This window comes from Callospermophilus lateralis, chromosome 3 (assembly GCF_048772815.1).
Source record: "Callospermophilus lateralis isolate mCalLat2 chromosome 3, mCalLat2.hap1, whole genome shotgun sequence".
NCBI classification, from domain to species: domain Eukaryota; kingdom Metazoa; phylum Chordata; class Mammalia; order Rodentia; family Sciuridae; genus Callospermophilus; species Callospermophilus lateralis.
In genome coordinates, this window is record NC_135307.1 from 65,634,639 (window position 1) to 65,655,997 (window position 21,359).

General features: G+C 36.7%; 1 protein-coding gene across 3 annotated transcripts in view; it reads right to left on the reverse strand.

Moving 5' to 3' along the window:
• Fut8 (fucosyltransferase 8) overlaps window positions 1–21,359 on the reverse strand; it is a 316,775-nt gene that overhangs the window by 43,462 nt on the left and 251,954 nt on the right. For all 3 annotated transcript variants that reach the window (XM_076848320.2, XM_076848323.2, XM_076848321.2), the window contains one exon: window positions 19,257–19,494. In XM_076848320.2, coding sequence (XP_076704435.1) covers window positions 19,257–19,494 — 238 coding nt within the window. The remainder of the gene's footprint in view (window positions 1–19,256; window positions 19,495–21,359) is intronic.

Below are 21,359 nucleotides of genomic sequence, written 5' to 3' on the forward strand. Positions count from 1 at the left end.
CAAAAACTAAGCACTGTTCAGAGTGTTCTTAGCAAAAAATAAAATCAACTCTTAAAATTAAAAACAATTCTTTATTGATGATGGCTCTGATGTAGTAAGCCCTCAAATACATTAATAGGCCTCAACCACTGACTTAAGCTCACTGACTTAAGCTCACTTGGAGTGATAGTTCCATTATAATAATGTCTGCTTTCTTTCATCCCAGAATTATAGGGCAGAGAGATTTATTTCATACTGCATTTATTATTTAAAAAAATAGATTCTACCATCTATGTTCATTGAAAATGAAATAAAAGGAAATAGATAAAGGGGGGAAAAAAGAACTAGTTTTGTTAGGGGATGGTAAGAATGCATTTAAAATTTTAATTGAAGAATGCCAGGCACCAGAGTCAAACAGCATGCAATTGCTTAACATGTTAAATAAAGCCAGCTGTCAAAAGAGGGCAAGTTTGCTGGGGGTTATAGCTGTTTACCATCATGCAAACAAAAACACAAAAGCTCTCTGTTTCTTGAGGTGCTTCATCCAGAGAGTGGACTGTGGCCTCTGTTCATCATTTTAGTAACGGGGGTTAAGCATGGTATACAAGTATCCAAAATAGAGGAAAAGTCAGTTTTTGACTATTTACCACTTCAAATTTACAATTATACCACCTTTAATTAATTTAGGAGAGTACTGACTGCATCTCTCTGCTTCCTGGCTCCATATCCTGAGCTACTTTTTCCCTCTATACCTTTCTGCCATAATTTCCTGCCTGTTGTTATTACTGTTTTAAGTAATGGCCACTGAAAGTGAATCTTCCATTCAGTCCTGACAGGAAAAACAAAACAAAACAAAAAAATCGGGATACTGGGTGGCAGATTGCAAAAATGTGTTCTCTCACATTCCACTGAAAAGAGATTGTAAAATGATAGGTAAACCTTTCTTTTTGGTAGTCACTAGGCTATTGAGAAAAAAATAAAAGGAGAAAGAGCAATAACTTTTAAACAATTCACAGATTATACAGTCCTTTTCTGTAAGTTTCCTCTTATTTGTGATGCCTAGATCGCATTATTATCAGGGATCTTTTCAACTATTGTGAGCGTTCAGGAAAATGCAACAAGATAGCATACGTTCAGGCTTTCTCCTTCTAGGTTCTAAGCCCTCTCTCTGTATCGCTTGCTCTCCCGCACAAGTCCTCTTAGCTCTTACCTCCCCTACGCCTGCTTCCAAAGGGACAGAAGATCCTACCCAGGACTCCTTCTCCTACAATGCAGATTAGCCCCCTACCATACCACAATTCTCTAATAAAGCCTCCACAACAACTGTCCCCTTGGCCCCTCTGCCTTTCTCTCCTCCTGCCACACGCTCACAGGCTGCTGTTTCCCAACCTCTACACAAGGTGGCTGGGGTAGATGGTGTAATCCAGGTTCATGTGCCTTTCTCTTTGTCAGATCTTTCACAGACAGAAAAACAGCTTGGGTCCTATACTTCAAGTCCCACCACATATACCAAAGAGTTTCAACATCTGACTCAATCATATGATTTGATCTTCCACAATGTCATAAGATCTTGTCTAACACCCTCCTGCCCAAGGAGTGCAGGCAAGTTTGGAAGCAAGCTAGAAATTGTGCTGATGAGGTACATCAGACTTCCCTTGTCCATCCGACTGGCACTGAAGTGGTCCCTGATTGGAACTCCAAGTGGGATTATAATTCACCTGGAGGAGTAACTAGTAGAAACCAATTCATTACTTGCTTCATGGCAGGACTTAGAAAGGCAACCCATAAGGCTATCAATTATGAAAAGCTCCCAGAAATCTCAAAGGTAAGAATGAAAATGCTTTAGCATTTTTAGATTGCCTGATTAAGGTTTTATTACAATATACTAATCTGGACTCTGAGGATAGGAGATAACTATTAATGACCTACTATGCCTCCCAGAGTTTTCCTGATATTAAGGCCAAACTAAGGCACTTCAAGAGGGGCCCCTAATTCCCATGCTGAGGTTCTGGGAGTAGCCAGACGAGAAGACCCCAAAGCAGAAATATCAGATGCTCATTCAAGCCATCTGTTCCATCTCAGCATCTATCTCTGGTTCCACTGGCCTGTGGAAGGGAACCACGGGACCACCTGGACCCAAGGGTTAGATGTGGTTAGATGGGTCACTAGGCTCATACATGTCCCAAGCCTCGCAAAACTCTGGGCCCTTGTCCTAAATGCCATCAGGAGGGACACTGGGTCATTGACTGTCCCATAGCCCATAGCAGCCCCCAGCCATCTGGTCCTTCTGGTTCCCCTTTCCAACTCTTAGGACTAACTGCAGAGGACTGATGAGGCCCAGTTCCCCATCACTTGACCACTATCATCACTCCACAGGAACCCAGGGTAACTCTACGTATTTCAGCTAGGCCTATCTCCTTCCTCCTAGACTCGGGGGCTACATATTCAGAGTTCTGGGGGCTTGCTACTTGTTCTATAACCTCTACTGTCAGGGTAGAGGTTGAACCTTACCAACCCTTACAGACACTTAGCCTTGTTTGTACTTTTGGCTCTCTAATTTTTTACCTACTCCTTTTTGGTCATTCCACAGTGCCCTGTTCCCCTTATGAGAAGGGACATCTTCACAAAGTTGGGGGCTACACTTTCCTTCTCCCTTCATATATGCTTCCATCCAGACTCGCCTGCTGCTCCCCTGATCCTCACCCTTACCTTAGGACCATCCCCTATTCCCTCTGCCAGTACCTTCCCATAACCCCCTTCCGAGGTGGACCCTACTGTCTGGGATGTTTCAAGTCCTTCTATCGCCTCACACTACAAGTCCATTCACATCCATCTCAAAAGCCCCCTCCATTTTCTGGCCCAATCACAATATCTGCTCTCCCTCCTTGCTGCAGCTGTCCTTCTCTTTTTGCACAGCAGCCTGGATCACATTTTCCCATCAGCTTTGCTCTCCCCCTCCAGGGATTTGAGCTGCTTTGGGATCCTGGCCTGAGGGCCTAGGACAATTACCATACACTTTCTTCCATTCACCTAGCACTTTTCTTCTTCATCACACACCAGCCTCATTTGGGTTAAGTGACTTCGCTCTTCCCCTCCTCTATTCCTCACAAGTCTATTCCCTAGAAATGGCATTGACAAGTCTCCTCTCTAGAGACAAAAGTTAACTTAGATCTTGGCACCAAGATTCTTGACCTTCCCATCCCTTCCCTTTGGCAAGTTCACTCTTGGGTCTTGCTCCTCAGCAGAGCTCACAAAAGCCCTGGTCAGGCAACCAAGAAGACTCTACGGGCAAAGCCTGGGATTAGGGAAGTAGCAGGTGTCAACAAATTTCTCTCAGTCCAAGAAAGGCTTCAGTCATGGGACCAGTGAATTGTGTGGTGACCCCTTTTCACTTCTGTCCCCTCTCTGGTTTGGCCTAGAGCTGGGGACGCCTGCCTCTAGCCACTCCAGCACTCCAACTCGCCATAGGGAACTCCCAATTCAGAATCCCATCTGACTCACCTGTTGGCTGCCTCCTTGCCCACTTAGCCCCACTGCATTTGGCTCCTAATTCAACTTTCCACTCTATTCCCTTCTATGACTTGGACAATGACCTCCTAATGGCACCTCTGATTTTATGGAATCTTCATAATTTTTGCAAGTGCTCAGAAAAATGGAAGGAAATCCCTTACGTGCAGGCTTTCTCCTGTCTCCACTCCAAGCCTTCTCTTGGCTCCTCTTGTTCCCCTGCCCAGCTTCTATTTGCCATTACAGCTCTGGATTCCTCCAGAGACCTTACTTCTAGACAAACAAGGGGACCCTTCTCCCTTCTTCTATTGACATAGTACATTGTAAAGCCTTAGGCAGCAATTTCCCTGGCCAAAGCCACACTGAAGCTAATACTGAAATACAAAGGACAGACTCAGCAGGCTTGATAAGAGGCCTAAGGGTGGGGGGAGTGTCAATTTTTTTGACAGAAGAATGACTTTAAAACTTTCTCTCTACCCTGAACTCACACACCCATTTCACCTTTACATGGCTGAAAAGCAGGGATTTGCTCTAGGGATCCTTGGACACATGCTGAGGCCAACCTTTGCCCCTGTGGTTTATCTATTGAAAGGATCTTGACCCTACTGTTCGGGGATGGGCCCCTTGCCTACCAACTTTGGTGGCAGCCTCTCTACTCATTAACAAGTCAAAGAAATTCACCTTTGGGGCTCCACTCACCATCCTGGCTCCCCATCACCTAAAGGAACTCCTCACTTAGAAGGGCTTACATTCTTTACCGCCCCCCACTCATCTTTTATCTCTACAAGTTTCCCTGGTGGAGGGCTTACCTTTAAACCCTGCTCCTCCCCATTCCTCAGGACTCGTCCACCTCTTCTCTTACCCATTCATGCATTGAAACTCTGGAGGAGCTTCTTCCACATTCCTCCCACATAAAGGAAGGCCCCTTGCTCCAGGCAACATACGTAGTTCACAGATGGCTCCTCCTTCCTTCAGGAGGGAGTTTATCGGGCAGGGTATGCTATAGTCTCTCTAACCTCGGTTGTGGAAGTGATTCCCCTCCCCAATAAAACATCCAGTCAGCATGCTGAACTTGTTATCCTCATCACAGCCTTCAGTTTGGCAAAGGGAGCCTCCCTCAATGTCTACTATCCCTTGAATTACATTTAGATTGGACTAATCTCCTTCCCTTGGCTCTTCTTAGGTTGGTTATTGGTTAGGTTTCCCAAAGAAGTCACTCAACATCTTCCCTTTTGAGCTTCTATGTGAATGGCCTATTTCCCTGCTCAGCTCACCTCCCTCTGATTTTCCACTACCCCTTGCTCTTCATCTTTTCTAGCCCCTTCTTGCATATATTAGGAATCTTCTTTGGCAATACAGGGATTCAGTTCTGGCAAAGACTAGTTCTGCCTCTTCCCATTCTCCCACTCTGTCTCCTGGTGACCTGGTACTTTTTAACCACTCCCCCCAACAGGCACCCTCCTCCTCTTAATTCTCCACAAAATGGATGGTCATTCTTACTACTCCCTTGGGGCATCCTATATTGGGTTCATAACTCCCTTTAAAACACTTTTCTTGACCCTTTTATGCAGCAACACCTATAGGCCCTCTCAAGCTGCATTTCTACATGGCTGGAACCCCCAACAAGATAAAATAAATCCAACAGGACCTTAAAACAACAGCTCTCCTCTGTAGAATGGCAGCCAAGTAACCACCTTCTCCAGTGGGCTTCCTTTTCTGACCCCTCTCCAGTCATAGGCCTTCTGTTAATGCTAGTCCCTGTGTCATTAGATAGGTTCAAGATCAGATCCAAAAAATCTCTAATCAAACTATAAACCAGCTTTTGTTATAGGAATTCCAATCCCTCACCAAAAATTGGGGCACCAGGGACAGCATTCCACCACCACTCAACCTCTATCATTTGGTCATCTGTCATTGTTCCAATGGTATCCCTCACCCCTATTGTGGGATTCAAACAATGCTGCCCCTTCTCAGCAGGAAGCAATTATATTAGACTGACCTACATCCCTGTTCCCTAAGGGGCCCAATAAAAAACAAAAAAGGGGGGAATATAAGGTCCTTGCTTAGCATCTGGATGTCCATCTTAAGTGACAGCTGCCATTTTAAGAAAAAAAGTTTTGCTTTCCCATCCAAAGGTGTTTCTGAGAAAGGCTCACCACTCCCTCATACCAACCCAACCCTTAACCACCCACCTTAGGACCCACTTGGCTCTGATTCTTGAGCCTCCCCTATAAAAGTTCCAGAACCCAAGCCTGTTTTGCCTTTCTCTCATATAGAGAGATGGCCTCTATTTGTCAGCTGTAACAAATGTATGTATCTCTGCCTGGTCTCCATGCTTACCTGCTTACCTGCTTACCTGTCTCTCCTTCCTTGCTTTCCCTTCAATTAATTTAAATCAAATTAATTATACATAAAAAACTTCATAATGGGGGGGGGCACAAAAGAACAGTCAGGGGAAGGTAATGAATGATTGAGTCAGGAAGATGGGGGATGATTCAAAAGGAAATAAAATGCTAATTACTTCAGGACACTTCCCCTCCTTCTCAACAGTTGCCAAGGTTACCTGCCTCCAAGGAACTGTTCTCCCAACAAAGAGTTGTTGGTGAATGCCCCCTGGGTCACTCCCTTCCTTCCTGTACCCTAGGAAGCTTTGTTCTGGCCCTTGGATTACTCCTCCTTGGATTACTCCACATTTGGGGTCATGTAGGCAAGATAAAGGTAGGAAAGGGCACGAGAGCAAAGGAAATCAAAAATCTATAAAACAGGGCAGGACACTCCCACTTCCTGGGGCACTTATTGGGACCCCCTCCTCTGTGGCGGAGCCTCTGTCTGCCTCTCTCTCTGTTCTATCCTTTAAATAAAACTTTATGCTCTAGCCTCAGTGTTTCTCGAATGTTCAATCTTCAACACTGGGGAAACAGACCCAGATCCTGATTGATTCTCAACACCAGTATCAATAACATACTATTGAGATAAAAACTTGGAGATATAGAGTAAGGGAAAGGTAAACTGAATCTCAAATGAGAAGCACCCAAGAGCCCTTGGAAGTCAAGAAATGCCTGTAAACCTTTGAAATGCAAAATAAGCATTTCTAAGCAACTCAGCCCAAGTCCTTAGACTGCCCCTTGGTCCACACCCTTGACCCATGCTCTTGTCTGCAAAAAATCAGGAGAGCAATTCACTGCACAGACTCCATCTCTAGTCCAGCCTCTAACAACTGCCCCTCTGTAACTATTAACACTCCACATCAATAGGTCATTGCATCTCTTCTGGAGGTGGCCTGCATTTTCCCACGAATGTTTATCAAAAGCTTCTCATTCTCAACATGGCTGGAATTGTCCCTTGAATGTGTATTTCTTACTTTACTCCCAAAGACATTTCTCTTGAGATAGCTCATATTCTCCCTTGAATGTCTATCTGCTTTTCTAAATAAATCTTTGTCTCTGGCGCTTGCTGAAATGCTTTTAATCAAGTATGCCAAGGACCCCACTTTTCCTGAGACCAGGTTCCTCTCTCCAGAAACTCCTCACATGATATTACTATGTTTTACTAAAGAAGCAAAGGCTTTAAAATGCTACTATGCCCTTGACAACAGATTCCTTCCAAATTTAGGTTTGTGAAACCATTTCTTTCTGTTTAGTGACATGGCTAGAGGGTACAGACTTTTTTTTTTTTTTCTGCCACAACTTAAAGAACATTCATGTGTTCTCAGACCTATTCTTTTCTACTCTTTCTTTATAGTAAAAGATTATACTCTTTTCATTTGTAGCAAAAGATTCTAAAGACCTACTGGCAATTCATTTCAATGAGACAGAACAACAAGATAGTCCTTAAGAAATGATAAGACAAATAACAATAATTTACAGATTTTTAAAAAATGTGTCTGTGGTTACTCCAGTTTTTACACAATTACATAGATACGTCTACTATTAAAAAAGAGGAGTACCTTCTGATAAGTAGTTAAGGGAATATTCAGTTGTTATAGTAAAACACCCATAGTCATTTTGTCAAACAGTTAAAAATGCCATCAAATACACATCTGAATATACAATGAATGCCAAACAAAATATCTGCAAAACATAGAGCACAGAAACTAAAAATGCAACAACTTATCACTAAATGCATATTTTTCCAGACTTAAAAAAAAGGTTCAAAGAAGATACTTCATTTAATCAAGTGAGAAACATTTAATTTAAATTATATATCCCCAGTAGAACTGGCAAGAGTGATTTGCCCATATACACATTAATTAGTTCACTGATTACATATTAATATTAATGATATTAAAGAAATAGCTTAAAGTTAAATTATCAGATTTTTAAAAAATGCCATGAATATAGACATAACATTTATTACTCATGTTAGATGCCAGTCTGCAGAAACTACAAAATTAGGGAATGATTATGCCTTCTTTGACTTTATTTTTGATGTCTGGAATTGTGTGTGTGTGTGTGTAGGTATGTGTGTCTGGGCAAGCACGTGCAGCACTGGGAGTCAAGCCTCTTGCATGCTAGGCAAGTGCTGTATCACTGAGCCACATCCCGAGCCCTAGAATATTTTTCAAGGATCGTGGAGTAATTTATCCTTTTCTCTCTTTCTTCAAGAACAAAAGCCTTCAAAATCCCAACATTTGATTAATTAATTGTCATTTTCTAAATTGTGTTAGGAGAGATGCATCTCTCAATTTAGTTGTTTGTTTGCTTTTTGTGTTTAAAACTGAACCCATGTGCATGCTAAACAGGTCCTCACTTCACCATTGATCCCCAGCCCCCTCCCAAAGTAGTTTAATACTTTTTCTTGTATGCTGAATTTAGAAAGTACAAAACTTTCAAGGTGACATTCATTATATCTTTGGCACTGTTTTACAATGAAAGACTAAGTAATAACAATGCCAATTCTGTTATTTTCTCAATTCAATTAAAAAATTTTCCCATGTGCTAGGTCTTGGATTTAATTCCTGACTCTAAAAAAAAAAGAAAAAAATAAAGAAAAGAAAAATTTTTAACAAGCAATGCTATATTGACTACTTTTGCCAATATTCTTCAAAAGTGTGGTTGCACTGTTTTCCACAGTTATTGCAAACGTGTTAAACAATTACATGCTGAATAATTCCTTTAAATAAGAATCTATTACAAATTGCAATTATAGCAAATATAAAGTCTTCTCTATTTAATGACAGTTAAGAATGAATATAAAATGCAAGGTTTATTTAATGAAAACACTATCATTTGTACACTTCTACAACTTAGAGGCTGCAGATTTTTTAGAAAATTTTATTTATTCTAATTTGTTATACATGATGGCAGAATTTCAATTCATAGTACACATATAGAGCACAATTTTTCAAGTCACTGATTTTACACAAAGTATTTTCATACCATTCGTGTCTTTATACATGTATTTAGGGTAATGATGTCCATCTCATCTTTCCTACCCCAACACCTCTCCCTCCCCTTTGCCCTATCTAAAGGTATCAGATTTATTTTTTATTCACTTGAAAAAAAAAGCAATATAATTGGCCATCAAAACCAACTTTTTAGTCACATTTGACTAAAGGCTGAGAAGCAAATGGTTTAATTCTCTCTTCCATCCAGTTCAGCAAATCAGAGTTAGAACAACAAATAATGCCCAACAGTTCTAATATTTTGGCACCTACTATGACAAGCACATAACATTTTTATCATCATCTGTCAAATACCTGTACAGAATTGCATAGCAAAGATTTCTGGTCATTTTACAACTCTGCCAAAACCAGTTCAAAATGCTATTTGTAGCAACACTAACCACATTTTGCCTCATAAGATAGTCTTCTGTCTTAGAAGCTGTATTACCTCTGGCAAGTAACTTACCTATATAAAATATGAATAAAATAGGTTTGTTGTGAATATTAAATTAGATAAATTATGCAAAATTCTCAGTGGTGTTACATAGTAAGGTTCACTAAATGTTAGCTATTGCTATATGTACTATGATTATTTACATAGTGCCTGAATAGGGTAGTATTCAATAAGTGTTAACTAAATTGAAGATATTCAAAGAAACTCATATATCTGAGATGTTGTATAAGAAAATGCCTTATTTAGTCCATAAAGTACTTTTATTTATTTTTTAAATTAAAATTGTTTCTTTTTTATTAAATTATTTATTTATTCTAATTTGTTATACATGATGGCAGAATGCCATTCATTTCATATTATGCATATAGAGCACAATTTTTCAAGTCACCGATTGTACACAAAGTATTTTCACACCATTTGTGTCATAAAGTACTTATTAAATGAGTATTTTTAGATTTGGCTATTTGCAGTTTCATTGGAAAACATTAGAAATAAAAAAAATCTTAAAAAGTCTTTTACTATTAGAATTATTGTCTTTTAATATTAGGATTATTTTAATCAATATAATAATAAGATAACCTCAGAAGTTAATTCAAATAGAATTTTGTCAGAAACAATGATAGGCCATCATATTTTAAAAAACAGTTTTCAAATATTTTCATACATAAATATTATCTCATTTGTTCCTCACCAGAAATCTGTGAAACATATAGATTAGCCTATATTTTCTTTATTTGATACATTTAAAAACAGATTAAAAATGTTCAAGGACCATCCTGCTTATTGTAGGCAATAAAAAAAAACCACTGAGTAAAAGCTATTGGCCAGTATGATTAGGCAAAAGGAGACAAAAATATTTATTTTTTATTTATTTAAAAATAAATAGGATGAGTTTCTGAAAGAACTCATAATATGGTCAAAGAGACACATAAACATACCATTTAAATATAGTATATACTAAAGTAAAAATATGGGGTCAACTGGAAGGAACTATCTCAAAGAAAATGATACTAAAAGATAAACAGAATTTTGTGAGATCATTTAGAAAGAAGATATTACATGTTCCTGGTATAGCAATAAACGTGTACAGAACTTTTAAGGAATACATTTGTAAATGAACTGGTGAGATTGAGTACAGGATCCATTTTGAGAAGTGGGCAGTATATATGAAAGGGTTTATTTCCTATATTCTAAGTAAAGTGTCTCTAGATACTAAGCAGTTGTGAGGATTTTAAGAGAGAAACTCATATATGGAAATGTCGTTCTGATGGTATTATGGAAGATGGATTAAAAGAAGACAGATTCTGAAAGCAAAAGGAATAGTAAAATAATTTTCCCATAGAGGGAATAGGCATATGCAGACAAGTTCAAGAAATGCCTACTTACTGTGACTTAGTAGGAACACTTTTATAGAAATATGTCAGCTTTATACTTACCATGACACAAAATATTTGAAGACCAATAAAAATTTGAGGTATAAAGAGAGAGAGAGAGAGATAAATAGAACATAATATCTTTAAAAGAATGGAGAAACCAGAAATAGATCCATACATTGTGGATTTATTTGTGACAAAAGTATCAAGATAATTCAATAGGGAAAAGAAAGGTTTACAAGAGCTAAGGCTGGAATAACTGAATAAAAAAAATACTTCAATCCTTATGCTATACATAAAATTAATACTAGAGGACTCATAGACTTGAAATATGAGAGCTAAAACTATAACACAAAAATGTAAAAGAATCTTCAGACCATTTTTTTTTTTTTTTTTTGTACTCAGGCTTCCTGCTTCCTAGCCCTTCAGACTTGGACTGGAATCTACATCATCAGCCCTCTGACTCTCAGACCTTCAAACTATACCACTGGTTCTCTCTTTGTTCTCCAACTTGCAGATGGCAGATCATGGGACTTTTCAGCCTCCACCATCACATAAGCCAATAATGTGTAATAAATCGATTTCTAAATAAAAGCACACAGACACAAAGAATAATTCATTTTTTTTCCTGAAGAACCCTGACTAATACAGCAGGCCACAAATTCTCTGTTAACAACTATTCAACTGTCCCGCTGTAGTGTGAAAGCAACCATAGGCAATATGTTAACAAATGGGCATGGATGTGCTCTGATAAAATGCAAATACAAGTCAGGGGTTAAATTTGGTCTGAGGACCATAGACTGTCAACCCTGATTTTATTGTTGATTTTATATATAACATGATATGAAACATGATATAAAATTATATATAATATACTCATAGAGATCTCTAGTTTTACTATATGCCACCTCACAAAGGTATAATATATACAGTAAAAATATCTTTTATATAGTATGATGTGAGAAAAGTTTGGTAAACACATCCCTAGAGAAACTAATGTACATGTACAAGGAGACACGCACAAAAATGGTTATTACAGCACTGTTCATAATGGCCAAATGTGAGATAATCTAAATGTTCCTCATAAGGCAATATATAAACCATGACACAGATATATAATAAAAAATAGCTGAATGAAATAAATTTCCACTTATTAACACATTTGTAATAAAAACAGATACCTCTAAAATCAAGCCACAAAATTGTAATCTTTCCTCTGAAATACGGACATTATGTCGTTTTAAAATGTAGGTATCATATTCTTCTATATTCAATCTAGGCATTAATAGACATTTCCAAAGGATGTAGATTCTCCATAGAGAAGAGGAGAGTTATTTGGGATGGGGGAGTTTAGAGAGCCACAGCTGGCTCTCCCTGGGAGGATGAGTAAAGAGGATGATCAACTTCATCTTCATTTTGCTCCTCTATCATAAGTTTCCTCTTTTCTTTCTCTTTCTGAATGAGTATTTTTAAATCCATCAGTATTTTTGAGTTTCATTAATTTTGGTTGTTAACCTTTCTCAAAAGAAGCCCTGCTGAAATCCCATGACCCAATTATGCAATTATTGTTATTTTGCTTTGTTCCCATAAAACTAAAGGGGTAATAAAAACATATGGGTGCTTTAAGAATATATAAAGCACTGTCAAATACATTATCACTTTGAATCTTTATAAGAACCCTGTAAGATACATAGAAAAGGGAAGTTAAGAAATGCTACCCAAAGTCACACAGTTAATAACTTTAGCTCTAAATCAACAGCACTGATCTATCCTTACAGATGATGCCTTTCTAAATAAATGCTTAGCTTATCCTTCCATAAAGTCTCTAATTTCTTCAGCCAGAAAGTTTATACTCTTGATGATCCATAAGACTTTAGATCTCCTTTTATGGCACTTAACATGTCCTATGTTTAAAAAATATTTAGATGTATGGGTCTTAATATACTCAATGGCCAATTTCTAAAGGCCAGGGACTGGGTCTTATTTATCTTTCTCTCCCCCACAATGTCTAGAAACACTCAATTCTTTAATTGAATGAATAGTGCACTCCCTTGTTTATGGTAGTTACTTTTTTTTCTTGAAACATTATAATTAAAAAGCATAAATATAAGTATGTTCACTAAAAATCATAAATATAAGTATGTTCACTATATTTATGTTGTACCTTTTGGCAGCTGTTTTTTAAAAAAGTTGTACAACAAAATTGTGAACAGGAGTTGGGCATGGTAGCACATGCCTATAATCCCAGCAGCTCAGGTAGCTGAGGCAGGAGATCTGCAAGTTCAAAGCAAGCCTCAGCAACTTAGGGTCTCTCTGGTTTGCTAATAGGGCCTTGCTGTCTCTAAATAAAATACAAAGAGGGGTGGGGATTTGGCTCAGGGTTAAGTGCCCCTGAGGGGTTCAATTCCCAGCATACCCCGCCAAAAAAAATTGTGAACAGGAATTATAATAACCCTAATTATACAATCTTTTGGAAAAAAATCAATTTGACTTACTTACAGTATTTACTATCTAAATTTCTTTCCTGCCTGCCCTCTCTCTGCTTTTTTCCCTTATTTTTGTGGTGCTGGAGACAGAACCCAGGGCCTCTAGGTGAATGAGGCATGTTCTACCATTGAGCTACATCCCCAGGCTTGCAATTTTTTTCTTCTAGGAAATACAACCTGCAATTACTTTAAAGCCTACTTTATTAGTAGAATAACCTTTAATTGAATTAAAAGGAACACTTTTGAAAAGAGGTGGAGGATAAACAGAATCCTTTCCAAACATAGCTCAATTAGAATGTTTAAAACATGACTTGATTTTTTTAAGTTGTAGATGGACATAATACCTTTATTTTATTTATTTATTTTTATGTGGTGCTGAGGATCAAACCCCAGAGGCAAGCGCTCTGCCACTGAGCCACAATCCTACCCTGTGACTTGATTTTTAAAATTTTTTTTTACTTATAGATGAACACAATATCTTTATTTTAGTTTTATGAGGTGCTGAAGATTGAAACCAGTGCCTCAGGCATGCAAGGCAAGTGCTCTTCCATTGAGCTTCAACCCCAACCCGTGTCTTGTTTTTAATAATTCATATATCAAGTCTTCCTTAAAAGCCTATCAGTCTTTACAAAAACACTCATAATTTTGAAATAGTAATCAAGTCTATGTGGCCCAGACATCTTATAAGAAATAAGAATATCTGGATTTTATTTCTAGCTCTAGCAACCTTGAATAGATTCTAAATAGACTTTAGAGGAATAAAATAAAAAACTTCTTGAATGAAACTATATCTACCCCACAGTGACTTTAATTCTAATTATGTATTGCTTTTTCCTAAATCACACCTCTTTTTATCTCTGAACTCATTCTGCCAGAACCCCATGTCTTAATAATGAGAATATATTGCTAAAAGATTCATAATTAGCAATAGAATTTTAAAAAACCAAAATCTATGGTTTAACAAAAGTGTCTCATATAGCTTGAAGGGTAATATTTTTGAGATTTGAAAGGAAGGTACAGGAGAGGTAAGTTTTGTTTCTTTTACTGCATTTAATGTGTTCTGGTCAAGTGCTTGACACTGAATAACATTGAATGAATAACCACATATAAACACAAAATAAACAGCTAAAAAACTCAGGTATAGAAACCAAAATATTCCCAAAATAACAGAGGAGAGTAAACTCGTAAGAAACCTGTCCTACATAAGTTCAAATTTGATGGTTTAACAAATTTTCATTTTAAATAATTATATGCCATTTATTATTTGAAAATGATCTACCTTACCTACCAATAAATAAAATTGATAGTTCAGGAAAACAAACCATGTTTATCTTGGCATCTTGCAAACCTTGGATTCACTTTCTCCAGGTTTTCTCATTATTCAGTTTGAGAAACACTTGTAGGATAAATATGGAAACAAATACCTGTTATAGTTAAAGCTTCGTCCCAGCGTTTCATAAACTGACTTCCAGACCACTCACGCATAATCAAATCAAGCCTTTATTAAAGCACACCGGTGGCGGCTGACCAGAACATAAAGCTGTTCCCCTGATCAGCCCCGAACAATTGCAAGGGCACTCCTTATAAGCCTGAAAACCGCAAAAGGGATGTTCAGGGGGTCTAGCCAATGCAAGCAAGCCAGGTTACAGAAGCGGGACAGTGCAGTCAAGTGGAGGGAAGCCTAACCAATCACAATTAGCCCAGTCACCCCAGTTACAGAAACAGAGCCCTGTTACCCTAGTTACAGAAACAATACCCCATTAGGTAGTTCCGTGTTCTTAAAGGTTTCTATAGCAAAAGGAAAAGAAAATCTTGCTCCAGTCATGACTCTTCTACTTGGCATGGTTGTTTTACAAGATGAAGTCATAAAACAAAATGGAGTCACATTTGCTCCTACTACCACAACCTATGATTATGTGAAAAGCAGTGACTGATTCCCTCATGGCTGCATTTGCACTGAGAACTTCCCATGCAAAGGTGCGGGTCAAGATGGCCCATTTGCTATGGTGATACCAGCCCAAGGAGGCTATGTACAAAGATATGCAGCTCTATCCGTCGGAACCGTGGACTCAGGCACTAACTCACAGGAGGTGGGTAGGGGGGTAAAGAGTTCTGGGCATAACAAGATGACCTCCATGTCTCATAATTTTCCCTGCATCCTTTAGACTGCCTGCTTTGCTAAAACTTTCTCACAAATAACCTTCTGATGACAAAACCTATGTAATGAATGTGCTGAGCTAGCTCTGGGTAATCAAACTCCAACAGGGTTTGGCTGCCTATCTGGCCCCAGCTTTTAATGTATGTGTATTTGTGTGTCTTTTCCTCATCCCCTATTCCCCATATGAATTAATGGCCATGCTGGTGGCAGCAATTATGTGCAAGAATGTAGGCTCACTAGGAGCAAGGCTATATTACCAATAGTTTCCACTTCCTATATACACATTTTTGGGTTTTCATTAATTTCTTTCTATATTCTTAAGTGGAAATAAAGATAAAGGAAATGTCATGGTATAAAGCAGCTTTGATTTCTTCTGAGACATATAGGTAGTCAGTATTTTAAACTCCTGAAACAAAAATACACAAATACTATAACACACCTAAAAAAAAATATCAAAAGTTCTTACGCACTTCCAGTGATACTTGTCTAAGTCAGTAATTCTTGAGTAGTATAGGACAGAGAACCCTCTTAGAATTTTCAACTCTTATATCTGCACTGCTGCTTCATTCTCACAACAAAAATAATTTTAAAATCACTAGAGAGCCACCAATTATAGGTAGGAGTATATATTCTCTCTCTGGTATGTCAGGATCGAAAACATACAGAGAACTAATGGAGGCTTAATGTTGCTGCTGAGAGAGTATGATGGCTCCAGAATTTTATTATGATTAAATGGTGAGCTTATGCAGCACAGAAATAGTCCAGTGTCTAGAAGTTATTCTCAGGAGTTGTTTTTTTTTTCTTCTCTGGATCTCTTTTAATTTTTCCATTTAACATTATAATTTTAAAAAGGAAAAACTGTTACATGAAGTTCTTAAGAAGACCTGATTTTCTTCTTAGAATAAAAGGATAATTCTCCTATTGTTGCATGTTATAATCTAATAATATAGTTCAGTATTGTGGTTGTGTTTTAAAATTTTGAGGACCAAATGTATACAATGAAAACAAACTTTATGTGAAGTCATTTAAATACCTTTTATGGCTCTTAAATGTTCTCCCCTTGTGATTATAGCTCTATGGTGGAGAGATACACCATATGTCCCTACCTGGCTGACTACTACTTATACTTAAGGTCTCATCTTAGAAATGACTTCTTCCCAAAGAACTCCAAATACGTGTAGATATGTGTTTTAGAGTACTCTTAACTTATCCATGCTATAATATTATCAGAGCATTTTTTCATTGTTCATTCATTCATCTGCAATTGCCCCTGACAAGGGAAGGAATGTATCTATCTACTTCATGTAGTCCAGCAGGGTGTCTGACATATGACAAATGTTTTTATTCAATTATTTTTATTTTGTAACTGCCCTCCATATAAATATTAAGGATGTCAAATAGAACTCTTTTACCAAAACCTTTTTGAAATGATGCATGGAAAGGAACAATGCAGTTTAGACACGTAAATACAAAAAAAAAATGGTTATAGATTTACCATATTTACAACATTATTTAAGTATATTAAACATGTACTTAAACCAGGGATATAAATATTATTTTATTTAGTTCCTACACATTCCAGGCAGTTTCTATAACTCTAATTATTATTCTGGCTAGGTAAGGTATGTGGCACAAGTTTATTGGGAGGGACTCAGATTAGAGGTAAAGTACAAGTGACTGTACTAACCAGAGTCCTTGCATGTGCAAGCTGTCTGTAAGACCCTGGATAATTCATTTACCTCAAATAGGCCTTGAATTACAGGTGAGTAAAGGAAGGATGGTTTCTAGATCCTGTTTACTTGTAACATTAAGAAATTCTGAATGTTTGAAGTTGAAGCCATTTTTAATCTTCACATCCTATAGTTGACACTAAAGACTAAAAAATGTACAAGAAAGCCTTAAAAATAAAATAAACAAATTAACCACTTGTAGCATACAGGTAGGGCCAAATTATATACTAAAACTGATAAATTAATTGTTGTTGTTGTTTGTGTGATTTTTTTTCCTTTTTTCTTTTCTATTAACTGATTATCACTCAAAAAAATGCCTCTCCCTAGAAACAATAAAATACAGGACCCTGTCCTACTTTGGCTATAGACTTATATAAAGAAGTTTAAACTGTCCAAGAAATTAAAACAGTTATAGTGAAAGATTGGCTGCTTTTCCTGATGTACAAATTTATTATCTTCCTAATTTTTTATACCTAATCAGTTGGCATTAACAATAAACTGAATAGTCCAGGTGAGTAGAAGACATAATCTCAAAACTGAAGCTCAGCAAGGTTCTAAATTAAGAGATTCAATTTTAAAATGAAGTGAATTATAAATAAAAAAATATGTTGATATAGAGGATAAGAATTCTAAAACATCCAATGGAAGGCAAACATTACAAGATAATACTTTTAATCCATATGGGCCAATTTATAGCAATCCTAAATATTTTAAAGAAATTACCTAATTTTCATGACATGTCTGTGAAAGTCAGGTATAAACTAATTTTTTTCCAAAGAAGGTAAAAAAGCATGCGCGCACGCACGCGCATGCACACACACACACACAATTCCATAGGAATTATACCAAAGATACTCACTGTCAATGACATAGCTTTCTATTCTTTATCTAGAGTAACTTGTGAAAAAAGGTGTTTAGCCCAGTGATACATGATATTAACTAAAATGTCTCATCTTTTTGAAAAATATTTGACTTCCTACAAGATGTAAGTACAGAAACAGTGTATTTCCTTGCTTAGCATTTATACTAATGAAGTAGTTCAGTATCTGCTACACTGTAGGAACTCATATTTACTCAATGAATAAAGACTATTAATAGTAGCTAACAGTTACTAGAACTCTTGTATCAGGTACTGTAGTAAGTGCATTACATATATTATTTCATTTAATGCTACAAACAGTTCAATGAAACAAAATATTATTACTTCTCATTTTACTGGTAAGGAAACTGAAGGCCTGGTTAAGTAACTTGTTCAAGATTACATGATAGAGGAAGGATTTTAAAACAAAGGTAGCTCAACCTTAGATCAAGATTATAGAGAAAGAGCCTTACACTAGCAGTAAGAAACTCTATCTATAGTCTAGTCCCTTTAATTCCATTTCCTTAAAGAGAAAGGAAATTTTTAAAATGATCTTTTGACTCTTTAAAATGCCTGGCATAGTACTTTAATTCACAATATTCTTCATCAAATGTTTCCTATTGAAATTAAAATCACATGAACAAATTAGGTTTCACTGTTCTCAACTATAAAATGGAGATAAGTTATCTGTACAGTCTACCTCAATGGTTCTAAGAGTGTGGTCCAGAGATCTGGAAATTTTATTGAAATGCAAATACCTAGGCTCCACTTCAGACTTCATGAATCAGAAACTGATGTTTTAACAAGTCTTCCAGTCATGCTAACATCTCAGAATCAGGGTCTATTTTGTAGAATAATTATGAAGATCAAATTAGTTCAACAGTGTGAAAGAACCCTAAAAAGTAAAACCTGTATCATCATCATTATTAAAATATTAAATTACACTCCTCAGAAAAAACACAAGTAATTTTAAGATCTAAACAGAAATGAATATGGGAAATGAAATAGATCATAAAATACTTTCCAAATAAAATACTGTTCTTCTGGATTTTATTTGGATAATGTAAGCACTCATGGATCCAAAGTAAAAGATGACTATGATCCATAAAATTATACTTAGAAATCTGATAATTTGGGGCTGGGTTATGGCTCAGGGGTAGAACATTTGCCTAGCATGTGTGAGGGGCTGGGTTCGATCCTTAGCACCACATAAAAACAAATAAATAAAATAAAGATATTGTGTCCAACTACAACTAAAAATATTTAAAAAAAAAAATCTGATAATTTGATCATGCCAGAGGCCTGATATGCTGTACAAGCTCCTTACCTGACCAGTGTCCAGTGGAGACACCAGATCTGTCTGTGCATGTCTCACTTACAGGTCTAAACACAGTCTCCCATCCACCAGTAGCATAGCGCCAATTCTGAGATTCCAAGATGAGTGTCCGTTGGGTGCCATATGCAATCATGAAGCAGTAGACCACATGATGGAGTTGACAACCATAGCCACAGCCTTTGTTTATGTTACACACCAGTTTCTTGGCTTTGCTACAGTCCTTGGGATTCTGTCAAAGAGAAAAAGAAACGAAGATGAAGATAAATGTAGAGAGAGGTCAACTTTTCTTCACAAGTGATAAGTAGCAAAAATAATAATAAGCCAGGACTGACTCAGTGTATTTCTTTTTTAAATATTTTGTTTGTTGTTGTTGTTGTAGTTGACACAATACCTTTATTTTATTTATATATATTGTGCTAAGGATCAAACCTAGGGCCTCGCACATGCTAGACGAGCACTCTATGAGCCCCGCCCCTGATTCAGTGTATTTCTTATTAAAGTATCCAACTTAAAAGATTGGATCCTATAAGAAAAATCCAATAAAAAATGTACATGCATATTCAGGGAGATTGCAGTGACAAAAATACTTTGAAAATATCACTAAACAAAAGTGAAGTTAAGCAGTTATACCCTTCTCTCACTCTGTCTCTAGAATGTGCAATTCTGAACCCCAAAGTTGTAAACATTGAGATCTTAAAGAAGTAAAACAGATTATGTATTCTAGCAGCACTTTGGCATTCTGAGCTCTCTGTGATAAAATTGTAAGATAAGTCCATCTATCTCCAAGTTTTAACAAAATCTACTGCTCCATTATGAAGTAAAAGGTACTGAGTAAAGGGATATCTGAATTCAACAAAATATCAGTCATAGAGCTTTAAGGGGGAAAAAAATCAACCTTAATGGTAGCTATTAGTAATCTCACAACTGAATATACAACTTGTTTTATACTGGTTATTTTAAGAATGTGTTATGTGTTATAACAAGTTTTAATTGGGAGGTCCACTTTGCTAATTTTATGCTCTCCTATAAAATGGTTATCTAATATGAGAATTATTTTTTTTTCCATTCTAAAGTTTCAATTCTGTTCTAATTTGTATGACCTTTTCCTAATAACAATTTTAACAGGCATATTTTTGACAAGGACTCTTTAGTCTGAGAAGGATTCCAGGCTGTTTGGTTCACAAGGGAAAAAAGAATGAGTGTTTCTAGGAGCAGAATCTCTTTTTTTCCCTCAACAAAGCAAGAAAAAATCAGTTCTCAATTTACATACGCCTTGAATAAAGCATCAAGAAACCTCAAATCTTCAACTACATTCTAGGGATATCATCTGTTCTGTCAAGTATAGACTTGCTTACAAAAGGTTGCATGGTGAGGCTATAAAAATGATTCTGAAGGATAATGCAATAAAGTCACTTTCAGAAAAGGTACCTTTCACAGACAAATGTATCATAGCAAGCTGCTTGTATTTATTTATTTGGATCAAAGCATAACCTATATCATCAAGAAACTTCATAGTTAAAGTCCTTATGAATCCGAGACAGCCCTGATAAACTTCAGCAAGATTTGGTTAATATTGTTTTCACAATCAAGTAGTAGTTATGGATTCTTTAGGATTCTTCTTGAATTCATAGTCTCATGTAAAGTAATAACCCCCATCTTGTTGGTATAGCCACAGAAGATTAGAGAATAGAAAAGTGTGATGTCAAGTGGGAATGGAAGACCCATATTATTTACTCTCGCACAGTATATCATACAAGGAATCCTAGGAGTAAGCCATTCTTGAACTAGTCCAAAGCTTTATTATTGACTCAGTTTGTCACAAAAGTGGATAAACATTGACATTTGTCAGATTTTTTTCATGATTTGTGAGAAATACAGTACTTGAAAATTTCTAAAATTTATTTGGATAAAAAATTTATTTGTTGTTCATATATTTTTCAATAATTTTTTTCTTTTATAACTTATTAGAATTATTACAAAGTCAATACTTAAGTGCTCCCATCCAGGTTCCCTTATTATCACATCTTAGTCTATTATTATATATTTGTCTTCATATTTTTTATTAAGGAAAAAAATTAAAGGAACATAATTATT